Source organism: Schistosoma haematobium, chromosome ZW, assembly GCF_000699445.3.
Source record: "Schistosoma haematobium chromosome ZW, whole genome shotgun sequence".
Taxonomy (NCBI): domain Eukaryota; kingdom Metazoa; phylum Platyhelminthes; class Trematoda; order Strigeidida; family Schistosomatidae; genus Schistosoma; species Schistosoma haematobium.
In genome coordinates this window covers 78,339,155-78,352,067 of record NC_067195.1, presented here as the reverse complement: position 1 = coordinate 78,352,067, position 12,913 = coordinate 78,339,155, and the positions used below count along the sequence as shown (strand labels likewise).

General features: G+C 33.4%; 1 protein-coding gene across 1 annotated transcript in view; it reads right to left on the bottom strand.

Moving 5' to 3' along the window:
* Nucleotides 1–293: 293 nt before the first annotated feature.
* Nucleotides 294–12,913, bottom strand: part of LAMC1_25 (Laminin subunit gamma-1) — a 109,460-nt gene continuing 96,840 nt past the window's right edge. The window contains exons 22-23 of the mRNA XM_051212376.1: nucleotides 4,994–5,231; nucleotides 294–2,363 (exon numbers count right to left, since the gene is read on the bottom strand). Of these exons, the coding sequence (XP_051072557.1) occupies nucleotides 2,053–2,363; nucleotides 4,994–5,231 (549 nt within the window). The 3' untranslated portion in view covers nucleotides 294–2,052. The remainder of the gene's footprint in view (nucleotides 2,364–4,993; nucleotides 5,232–12,913) is intronic.

Below are 12,913 nucleotides of genomic sequence, written 5' to 3'. Positions count from 1 at the left end.
TCGGTTCGTTGTATCTTTTAGTATGCTATTTTATAATGCTTCCAAAGGACATTGTTATATTGTATATATACGCTTGATTTGTGCTTATTGTTATTGTTGCTGTTTGTGCCTCTGGCTGCTTATGGAATATATTTCCTTATTTGAACCTGGATTTCTATCTCTAGTTAACGAAACTGAGACACGTCCGAATAGCTAGCCTATTTATCATCGTATCACAGGATCTTCGTACCGTTCTCAGATGAGGTGAACTCCTAATCTTTTCAAACAAAGCAAAAGATTATTATTATTATTATTATTATTATTATATTCAATACTAATACAATTACCATGGAAACAGTTGTATTTAAGTATTAATACGTATAGTATTGATAAAAGAGTTAACAGTAGTCAATGTACCGGTTTATAAATAAATCAAGTTTTAATATTCACATAATTGAATATTGAACATTAAAAAAACATAAACAACAAAAAAAACAACAGAACAGTTGTATCATCCATCAAAAAAGAACAAACATTTCTATCTCATCCATGATAAATCGTCTATTTTTCTTTCTTTTTCGATTTCATCAATTCGTTCGAACACATGATGATCAAAATGAAATACACTAATCATAATGTTATTAAATGATGGAATTCTACTAAAACGATTATTCATAATTAGTAGTATTTAGTTTACAATCATTACATTTCATGACACATTCACATACAAGCACACACACATACATGTATATATATATATATATATATATATATATATATATATATATATATATATATATATATATATATATTCAGACATAATTCTTTAATGAATAGAAATAATTTCTACTAGTAGTATAAATAGTAGTAATAAGTAGTTTGTTTATGACTAGTAAAAAAGGTTATTCAATAGAAAATTGTTGTAATGAATATATTTAATAGAATAGTACAACAACAGCAACAACAAAACACAGATTGGTGAAATCATTTAAGATCCTATTTAATTAATAATAATAGTGGAATTGACCAAGTATACACTATGCATAATCAATAATGAATAAATTTGTTCTTTTCATTACATAATAGTACCTATCTTGAAATGATTGAGTTAAATGTAATTGAATAATAAGATAAATTAAGATAATACATATAGTCACAATCAGCTGATACATATATCTTTATAACTTGTAACATATACCCATAGTATACCATATATTGTGTGAATATTCAATCATAAATAAACAAAAGTAAATCAGTTGGCATGTGTTTGTATATTTTCTTTGTTTGTTTGTTTTTTTTTACTACGAAACAAGGAAACATACCCATTGAATATTGAGTTGATATTCATCATAATAAATGAAATATATTGATTATTCATTTTTTTTTAAAAAAAAAGAAAAAAAGAGAAAAAAATCGAATGACAAATTCAATTTAATTAAAAACCGTATTTTTGTTGTTGTTGTTTTGTTTATTATCCCTAATTAATAATAATAGTAACGATGGAAAATAAAGTTGTTTTTCTTTTTTTCTTTTTTTCTTCTAATGAATAATAGAAACTATTTGAATGAGTAAAAATAAGAAGAGGAAAAAACAAAAAAAGAGATAAAATTGTTAAGGTATAAAGACAAAATTGATTTTTTTTTATTTTTTTTTCGAAAAAAAACCTAAAAAAAATTAAAAAAAGATTAAAACTATGAAATAGACTTTGTTTTTTGGAAAAAGAAAAAAACTAAATTTATTTATGAACATAATTCATATGAAATAGGAACTATGGAATAAATGGATTAAAATAAACAAACAAAAATATTGAGCAAATAATCCAAGATAGAAGAGAAAGAAAAGAAAACCTACACACATACGCACGCACACATATACACATACACACACACACCTATACATATAACATTTTCGATGTAAATTAATATGTTACCATGTGAAAGAGAACAATAGAGTGAATAATAATCAATAATAACAACAACAACAATAATAAAAGAAAAAAAGCATATTAGAAGAGAAATAATAAAACATTGTTGTTGTTGTTTGATTTTGTGTTGTTGTTTACATGAATTCTATTTAAGAATTTCTACGTTCATATTGATCACCTTCAATACCTTTACCAGTATAAAAGCAACCAGCTTCAATACTTGGTAATAATGAATCAATACGTTGTAAATGTTCATAATGTAATTTAAATTCATTAATTTGTTTATTAAGATAAAATAATTCAATGGTACGTGAATGATTTAATTGTTTTAATAAAATTAAACGTTGATTTAATTGAATTTTATTAAAATCATCTTTTAATTTAATAAATCTTATTGTAGCATCTTCTGAAGTGATTATTGGTTTACTGATTAATCCAATACCAGGTTTAGTACTTTCTGCTATAAATTAAAATAAAAAGTGAATATATGAGAATGGTAAGAATAAGATGACTACTTATGCAATATTAGTAATCATGTAAATTTATTAGTATGTATAGGAGCTCGAGCACGAGACTGATAGGTCCTGAGTTCGAATCTCACGAAACGAGATCGTGAATACGCATTGCTGATAAGTCTCACAATAGAACGAAAAAGTTGTCAAGTGCTACCAGGTTTTCCATGGTGATCTAGCTTCAATTGACTCATGATCTCAACTACTGAAATCAATATAATGTCTACAAAACCCCTTCTCACATTAATAAAACAGTTATGATAGGATCTATTCAGATCGAACTGAACTATTCGTTTTTGATTGAGATCATGAACCGATTGATGTTAGACCACCTTTGGAAACCTGGAAGCACTGGACGGCCGTTTCGTCCTATTGTGAGTAGAGACAGGTATCTGTCTCAGTACAATGGAAGATGGTTGCGCAATTTCGTGGATTGGTTGATGTTAGACGCTATCACCATTGGATGTCGGCCATTACAGCGGTCCAGTAGGTTAGGCGTTCACGCGCGAGACCGAAAGCTCTGGGTTCGAATCCCACGAGTGGGATCGCGGATGTGCACTGCTGAGGAGTCCCGCAATAGGAAGAAACGGCCGTCCAGTGCTTTCAGGTTTCCAAAGGTGGTCTAACATCAATCGGTTCATGATCTCAATGAAAAACTTAATAATCTCCACAACCCCTATACTAGTGAACTATTCGTATCGATTTCTATGTTGAAGTTTATTATATTAAGAGATAACAAGTCGGAAGAAATACATTCAAAGCATTTGAGACTTTTGAATCAAGTACAAATCATGCTGAAATTAGAAAACCATTTGTCTATAGATAGATGGTACTAAAGAGGTTTTCAAGTTGTTCTTTTTGTTATGAGACATTAGTAAACCCATCTCCATACAACTTTTTACTGCTTTATCTACTCCTCTTAATCTCTATAGAGAAATGTAATGTCATTTGTTCATCTGTAACGATGAATTTTCATTGTTAACCGAAAAAAAAGTCAACATAACTATTAAAATAAATGAATACAACACAAACTATAAACACAACTATTCACAAAGTACCCCATTTGAATGAATGAATTGAACACTTGTGAAACAACTGAAGGGTTCATTTCTATATGAAGTAGATGCTGATAATTTTGTACATGTTAACAATAAATGACTCAAAATTTAACCATTTATCTCAGAGAACATAATGTATACAGACAAAGTAAACTCCCAAACTGCAAATCTCTATCATCATAAGTAGAGTCTAATGAATGTTCAGCGATTAAAACATTACTGGGTATGAAATAGACTTTGATAACATAAATAAACACACACACACACAAATATATATATGAATAAAGGATATTCATTTCAATATTTCTCTTCAAGTTCTACGATTTTCTCATATCCAAAATGAATAATCCGAATAGTGATCGGGCTCAAGGCAAAATACAACGTTTAAATATTATAATATGTGAGTTCAGGATTGTCTATATAATCGATAATGTTAAGATCACTAATATCCAGTGATAATTTGAATATGTTTATATGTTAGAATTCATAATCAGAATAAATGTGGATAATATGGGGTGTTCTCAGAGAACAAAACTCCACCAAAATAATCTACCTAAGCTACAAATCTTCACCACTCAATACCCTGGATTGATTGAGCTTAGACATTAACACAATAGACTGTTGCTAACGATTTCCAGTCAGTGTACATCGAGTATCTTAAGTAGAAAATTGTTTATAAATACTTTAACTTGATAATGGTCGTGGTAGTTCTCCAAGTTTAAGCTACATACAGTAGAACTCACTGTCTCGACATTCATATTGAAGAGTATGACTTTGATGTTGGATGACAGACAGTTGTTTTGAGTTGTATATGTTCTTCAGTTATAGGAATTATGTCCTTGTTTTTCAAATCCTTGCCTTTTCGTTTTGATTGGATCCTCTTTGTTAATCGATGTTGCTGCTGTCCAGGTACGTGAAAGATTTCACATCTTCAAAGTTCCCCAATCAAATGTGATATATATGAGATAATTAAACCGGTAATCAATTCGATATCAACTCAGTAGTATAAAACTTAAGCTCTAGTATACAGACATGAAGGTCTTGAGTTGGATCGCTAATACACAGTAGTAAGGAGCTTCCTAATGGTTCTATAACTTTCCAGAGTTTCCTGGTTATCAAAACCGATTTTTGTAAATCACTTGGTATTGTTTTACTTGAATCTTCCCATTGATGTTTTAGGACTGAAAATGATCAGTCTCATGGGAAGATTCAAGTAAAACAATACCAAGTGAGTTGAACTTCACCCCATTGCACAAGCAAGTGGCTATTAGGACTCAGTAGCTAGGTGGATAATGCGATGGCGTTTGAAGCGAACAGTACTGAGTTCGAGTGCCAAAGTGAACATCAACTCTGAGATGCAGGTACATCTAGCTGACGAGTTCCAAACAGAACGAAACGTGCGTTCTGGATTCCACTGCTAGCCACTATTCATCTTTAATCTATATAAGGTCAGTCTGTAATACAAACTATAAATGAAAATAAATTATTCAACATTTACAAATTTACTATAATTGACTTACTTAATTGTTCTTTAAGTTTTTTCATACGTCTTAATAATTCATTAATATCTTCAACTAATTTACTTCCACTACGATGTGATATATCAGCCATTTCAATGATACGCATAGTTTCATCATTAATTCCATTAACTGTTTGTGATGCTTTTTGTATTTCAGGTAAAATTTGTAATTCATGTTGTGTTTTTAAATCAGTTAATTTTTCATAGAATTTATCAAGAAGAAATTTATCATTTGTAATCTAAAAAGAAAATTAATCAATAAAATTATGTAACATATTGAGATGATGAAGATTTGTAGTTTAGATGGATGATTTTGATGGAGTATTGTTCTCCCAATGGGAGATACAAACAAAATAAAGCAGTAAACAATGACAGGTTTAAAGCCAACAAGAACTAATCAACATTGAGGTGTATAGGACAAGCTGTGAACCATATGTAGAGAAATTCGAATGCTTCACTTCTATCTAAAGTTTGTGCTGATGATGTGATTCAGAAGAACGATGAAAGCTCCATGACCAAACCATCCAGCTCAGAGAAAAAAACTCCATCAAAATTATTTGAATCTTCCCATTGATGTTTAGGACTGCAGTTGATCAATCTTTCATTGGTATATGTGCATCCTCTGTGGACTGCCCTAATATTGCCTTAACCCACAAGCATTATGAGGAACGATGGATAGTGGCTAGTAGTGGAATCCAGGACGAGTCACGGTAGTGAACATTAACCTTGGGATGCAAGTACATCCTGGTAATGAGTTCCGAATAGGACGAAACCAGTGTCACTTCCTTATAAAGCTTGTGACTTAAGGCTATATCGAGGCATCCTCACAGGATGCACATATGCCAACAACAGACTGATCAATTCCAGTCTTAAACGTCAATCTGAAGATACTAGCAGACAATACAAAGTAAATTAAAAATTCAACCCATTGCACAAGCTAACAGCTATCTGAACTCAGTAGCTAACTGGATAGCGCGACGGCGTTTAGAACGAATGGTACTGGGTTCAAGTTTCGAAATGAACGAAAATTCTGCGATGAAGGTACACCTAAATGACGAGTCCCGTATAGGACGAAACGCGCATCCTGGATTCCACTGTTAGTCACCAACCATCTTTGCTTCATTTTAAATATTTCGTAAAACTGTAAATGGATTTAAACCTCAGAATAACAAAAATGTTATTTGACTGGCACATTGTTTTAGATAATTGAATTTTGCGAAGTAGCTAGTTATACAGAATCAACTTGAATACGAGTACGAATCGATCATAAAGTGTATTATTTTTTAGATGTTCACATTAATCAATGAGGAAAACGAAATATAATTCAGATATATTTCAACCTTGTTATTATACAAGATTGAATATCAATTCATGCTAAAAATTGATATGCCCCCCGAACGCCCTGGTACGGCCGAGAGTGGGGAGAATTAGCTCTCCCTCTTGAAATGCTCTCACCTGGCCACGCGTTTATAGCCTCTGCCAGGGAAGTCCTACTCATTGGCATTACTATTGTTTACTAAATTGAGAGGACGAAAAGCGAATGTCCGGCGCTTTAACCGGGTTGGTGGACATGGAGAGTTCACCTAGGGGAGTTGGAAAACCCTCATTCCAAACTATTGGTGCACACGGGCTCCAGTATCCTGAAGGAAAAAATGGCGTGTGAACCAATAGTTGGTCACTGGCTACTATGGGACTGCATCTCCTTACGTTGCTCTACTGCTTTGTGGATTGGACCTTCAGATCGAAGGCTCCGGGTGTGGCCCCCTAAGAAAATAACCTTCTTCGGTTTGGGCACTCGGGCAGTATCACAGCCCTCACACATATCAAATGAGATTTGTGTGGTGCATATGTGTTTGGTGCCTCCTTGTACCAATATCTATGTGTTAAAATAAATAAAGATTGATATATGACAATTAAATAATCTTTTGAAATATTGAATTACAATCTATACACATATATTTAATAGTATTAAATAAGTTTAGGTCGAATAGGCTGTAAAATGCCATCATCCAGAAGATACAATTGTTTATTAACAGCTGTCTACGCACAATACTTTGGATCTGTTGACCAGACACTATTGTTAACAACCTACTGTGAGAAAGAACTAACCAGATTCCAGTGGAGAAAGAAATCAGGAAGAATTGCTGGAAGTGGATAGGACATACATTGAGGAAAGTATCGAACTGCGTCACAACGTAAGTCTTCATTTGGAATCCTTAAGGCCAAAGGAGAAGAGAAAGACCAAAGATCACATTACGCCGAGGAATGCAGATAGACGTGGGAAGAATGAACAACATTTGGATGGAACTAAAAAGGAAGGCCCTGGACAATGTGGGTTGGAGAATGCTGGTCGACAGCCTATGTTTCATTGGGAGTAATAGGCGTAAATAAGCAAGTAAGTAAGAATAGGCTGTTAAAATTATTTATTCAGTATGAAGAATATCTAATAAATAATTTTGAAATCAGATTGAAGGTTATTGAAAATCAAGAAACATTGGATTATTGTTTCAATCTATTTTGATACTACTCGAAACTATTTACTTACAAAGTTACATCGACTTATGATCGATAGCCTACAAGTTTTGAAATGATCATAATATATTTGTAAGATTTTCAATATATATATATATATATATATATATATGATACGTAAAATTTATAACTCCGCCTGTAGTCCTTCGAGGGGTTACTCCTGGTCCCACGTCCTAGTAAAGGAAGAGGGTTGGGTATGTAGTCATCAACCCTTTTCTGTAGAAAACAACCTTGCTAAAAAATGCTAACCATAATAAACAATTTAAACCATTTAAAATTTGTCCTCTAAGCTGAACAGTTTTCATTCAGAGAAATTATCACGCCTTATGGTGAAAGCCGAGATTCTTTGTAAATCATGAGGCTGATCAGAGCAAAAATTAGTATAGGTACTTGGGATGTCTGGATAATTTGGGAGATAGAGGGTATCAATCAAATAACAAAGAAAATGAGGCGATAAATCTTGATAATGCTTGGAATCAGTGAAAACGATTGAACCTAAACTGGACAGAAAAGGATAGATTCGGGAGTGGTTCTATTGAACTCAATTATCTACTCAATATACTTAATATCTGTTGACCGGAAACCATCAGCAACAGTCTACTGTGGAAGAGAATTAAGCAGGTTCTATCTGAAGAGGAAATTAGGAAAAGATGTTGAAAATGGATAGGACATAATTTGAGGAAATCATCGAACTGTATCATGAGGTATGCCCTAACTTTGAATCGTGAAGGTAAACAGAAAAAAGCAAGGTCGAAGAACACACTACCTTGGGAACTGGAAGCAGACATCAAAGGGATGAATAACAACTTGAAACAACTGGAAATGATTGTTGAAGACAGAGTTTGATGGAGAATGCTATACTCCTCCACTCTGGGTAAGAGGCGTAAGTAATTTAATGTTAAACTTTCTTATAGAATGTCCAGTGCGTCCAGGTTTTCAATGATGGTCTAGCTTAGATAAACTCGTTAACTCGACTGCGAATATAAGATAATTATTGTAAAGATATAAAGATAATCATCTTCGAGTGTTCAATAAAATCTCAATATCTAGCGTTTCCGATCATTTTTTTCGTCTATTTCTCAGGCTGGTGCTACATATCAAAAAATAATTTTCACTGTAGATTTTACTTCAATCATTTAAAACTATCTACAAATGTTTTCTATAAACTCATCATATATAAAGATTTCCAACTTTCTGTATGAAAAACAATCAATAAATTGGGACTTTGACCTTAAAACGAATTTCACAATGAAAATTATATTCTTATACGCATCATTTACCTGTTAAATGAACGAGAAAATGCACCTCCTCTTAAAATAGAAATTTTTGATTCTCTACACACATATTGAGTATCGAAAAACATACACTACAAAAAAGTTACAAATACTTATCTGGAAGCAGTGAACAACCGTTTCGTCCTATTATGAGACTCCTCTCCTCGCGAGATTCATACCCAAGACCTATCAGTCTCACATGTGAACACTTAACCTCTAGACTATTGAGCCAACTGGCATCCAACGATGTTAATGTCTAAATTCAACCAATCCACGAATGTCATGGGAGCAGGATCATAGCTACGTACTGCTGAAGAATCTCATACTAGGATGAAACAACAATACAGTGCTCCCAGGTTTTCCATGGAAAAAAGCTAGGGGGGCCAGAACAAAACATGGCACAAATCCATGAAGTCACTGACAAGTGGACTGAGACATGTTGGTAGGTGTAGACTACCTGGTTGGGGACCGTGAGATGATAGCAACCGATAGTTAGAGACCCTGAATGGGATGGCTCAAAATCGTTTGCAATGATGCGGGTGCATACACTCTTTGTGTTCTCTCAAATTCTAATCTCCTGAATCCTCTTTGTCTCTTCTTTCTCTTCCCAAATTTATTTCACTGGATTATACTCTTTGAATAACATCTTCAAACCCTAATCTTCCCGATTACTGCTTATACTTTTACTACCTCTACCACTACGGAATTTGAATCGACGATTGTACCTCCGTGCTAGTATGGGGTAGCAACTCTAACTGATGTACGTACGTACAAAGTTCTACGTTGTTACGGACTGACTGACTGAGGTTTTCCATGATAATCTAGCTTCAATTGACTCATAAATTCAACTATTAAAGTGACTTAAATCTTCATAAAACCCCATTTTCTGATAAAATACTTATCTCCAAAAAAATAAAAAAATATTTTTTAAACTAGTAAATCAGTAACTAGAATTTTATTGAAAAAAATTTTTTTTTGTTTTTTTAAATTTTCTTACAATTTTTATCTGACTTTTAAATTAACTAATCAATTTTAAAATGAACATATCATATAAGAAATAACTTTTATTCATTTATTATATAAAATAGACAAAGGGTGGGGGGAGGGAGATTTTTCTTTTTCTGTCATAAGTGACCCGGTTACATGATACAGAATAGTTTTGTACCAACAACAACAAAAACAATTGTGTATATTTTCTTATTGCAGCTGTTGAATAATCCATTTTACCTCTTTTCATTTCTTTTTATAAAAAATAAATATTTTATTCAGTCCATATTTTAAAAATAAACCCAGTGGCAGTGTCGTTATTTAACTAGATTGTACCACTACTACTACTAATAATAATAATAATAATAATAATAATAATAATCTATGCAAAACATCAGCACCAATTTAACGAATCAATTAAACTACTGACCTAGTTTTTTCTGTCTCATTCCATCTATATATGTCAACAGTTCCCTGTGTGTGTGTGTGTGGGTGTGGGTGTTTGTTTGTATGTTTATACCCATTTAAGTCCATTGAACTCAATCTTAGACGAATGTATATTAGCAATGTTTGTAATAATAATTTTAACAATAAGAACGTATTGTCTGATTCATTAAATGTCTAGGAATCCAAATGTAGGCCATTGATCATATACCTAATTATGTTTATAAAAATTAATGGTAGTCTCTTGGATTAAATGTTTATAAATCCAGTTTTATCACAGAATGAGGATTTGTGAAGATTGTAGTAATTTTAATAGTTGAATTCATGAGTCAATGTAAGCTAAACTACCATTGAAAATCTGGAATCATTGAATGACTATGTCATTCTAGCAGTGCCCATCCACGACCCTGCATTTGGGATTCGAACCTAGGACCCTCAGCCCCGCGAGCGAATGAGACGGTATCCAACTGTGTTAATGTCTAACCCTTTATTTATTGTTTGAGTTGAATAACTGTTCTCACGCGACACGGATTGAAATCCACCGGTCACTGCTAAGGATTAGCATAACAGAACCAAACAGTTGTTCATTGCTTCCAGGTTTTCAATGATGGCCTAGCTTAGATTGACTTATGAATTGAACTATTAAATCCAGTTTGATTAATAGTGAGAAAGCAACAAGGGAGCATTCGTTTTGTGCACAAGAATAGTCGTTTAGTTCAGAAAATCAAAAAATATTTTATTAGAAGAAGACTGATCATTGAGTTTCCAAATTAAAAGAGAAAAACTTCAGTTTTTAAAGACCTTATATCATATTCGTTTATTCAAAGATAAAGTGATATCCGATGAAGACCAGTGTGAACCCAGGAGAATTCACTAGCTCTTCTGAAAATATTTTAGACTTTTCAATATCGTGCATGCTATGCGTTTTTTTTGTAAAGCCGAATTAAAAGAGCTTACAAAACAAATAAACAATAAAGCCTTTGACAACTACCAGTTAAGTGACTGAATCGATATTCTGATTATTTGGTATCCCTTTGATTTGATTAAGCAATATTTTTATTAGAAGGGGTTTGTGGAGATTTTAGAAATTTTCACAGATTGAAATCATGAGTCAGTGGAAGCTAGAACACCATGGAAAACCTGGAAGCATAGGACGGCCGTTTCGTCCTAGTACGGGACTCCTCAGCAGTGCTCATCCACGACATCGCCCCCTGCGAGATTTGAATCCAGGACCTACTGGTTTCATGCGCGAGCACTTAACCATTAGACCACTGAGCCGGCATCCAACGGTGTTAATGTCTAACTTCAACTAATCCACGAAATTGAGCGACACATTCACTATTGTCTTCAGTGAGCTGATATCTAACAACAAACCTGTGGGCCAGTAGGTCCTGGGTTCGAATCCAGCGGGGTGCGGGTTCATGGGTGCGCATTGCTGAGGTGGCCCACAATAGGATGAAACAGTTGTCCAGTGCTTCCAGGTTTTCCATGGTTGTCTATTTTCAATTGACTCATGATCTCAACCGTCGAAATTACTGTAATATCTACAAAGCCCTTCTGATATTAATCAACATATGCTCACTTGTGACTGGCTTCAAGAGGTATTTCCTGCAGTCCTAGTGAGAAGCAGTGACCAATGGAGTTCAACCAGGTCTTTTGTGAAATAGTAACTTACTGAAGACAATGGTGGATGTGTCACTCAATTTCGTGGATTAGTCGAGGTTAGACATTAACACCGTTGAATGCCAGTCGGCTCAGTGGTCTAGTGCTTAAGCATTCATACGCGAAACCGATAGGTCCTGGGTTTGAATCTTGTGAGGCGGAGCCGTGAATGCGCACTACTGAGGAGCCCCACAACAGGAAGAAACGACCGGCTATCCAGTGCTTCCAGGTTTTCCATGATGATCTAGCTCTAACTGAATCATGATCTCAACAATTAGAATTACTATAACATTCACATAACCCCTTCTAATTTAATAAACTGTTTTATTTGAACATTTTTATTATGTGTAAACTTTTATCATGTAATCAATTAAGAACTTAAGAAAAGTAATTATTCCCTTGATTACATTACAATGTACAGAACTATTGTATTTTTTCAGTTCTATATAGTTCATACTTGAAAACACTGAAAAAGACCAACAAATAACATTATTAAATTCACTTGGTGTTGTTTTGCATGTATTATCCCAATGTTATTTAGGACTGGAATTGATCAGTCTGTTGTTAGCATATGTGCACCCTGTGCAGATTGCCTCGATATAGCCTTAAGTCACAAGCTTTTTAAGCAAATATAGTGTTTGAAACGAACGGTACTGGATTCGAGTCTCGGAGTGAACATCAACTCTGCGATGCAGTTACATCGAACTGACTGGTCCCAAATAGGACGAAACGCGCGTCCTGAATTCCAGTCTTAGCCATTATCCATCTTTGAGTGAATTAATTCAATTTTGTTGTAGTACAAGTTTTCTTCTATCAGGCCTCTCTATATAGCCTTTTTCTTCTTCTTAAATAATATCATTTATAGAATCATTTACAAGATTTACATGATTAACTCATCTTAATTAGTAAACAATAGTAACAAGTTAAGATGAATTAAACTTTATAGTCAAGATCAAATCTTAAAAGGGAATAGTTAAACTTTCTATTCAGATAAGATAATAAAGATTTCTAATTTAGATAGA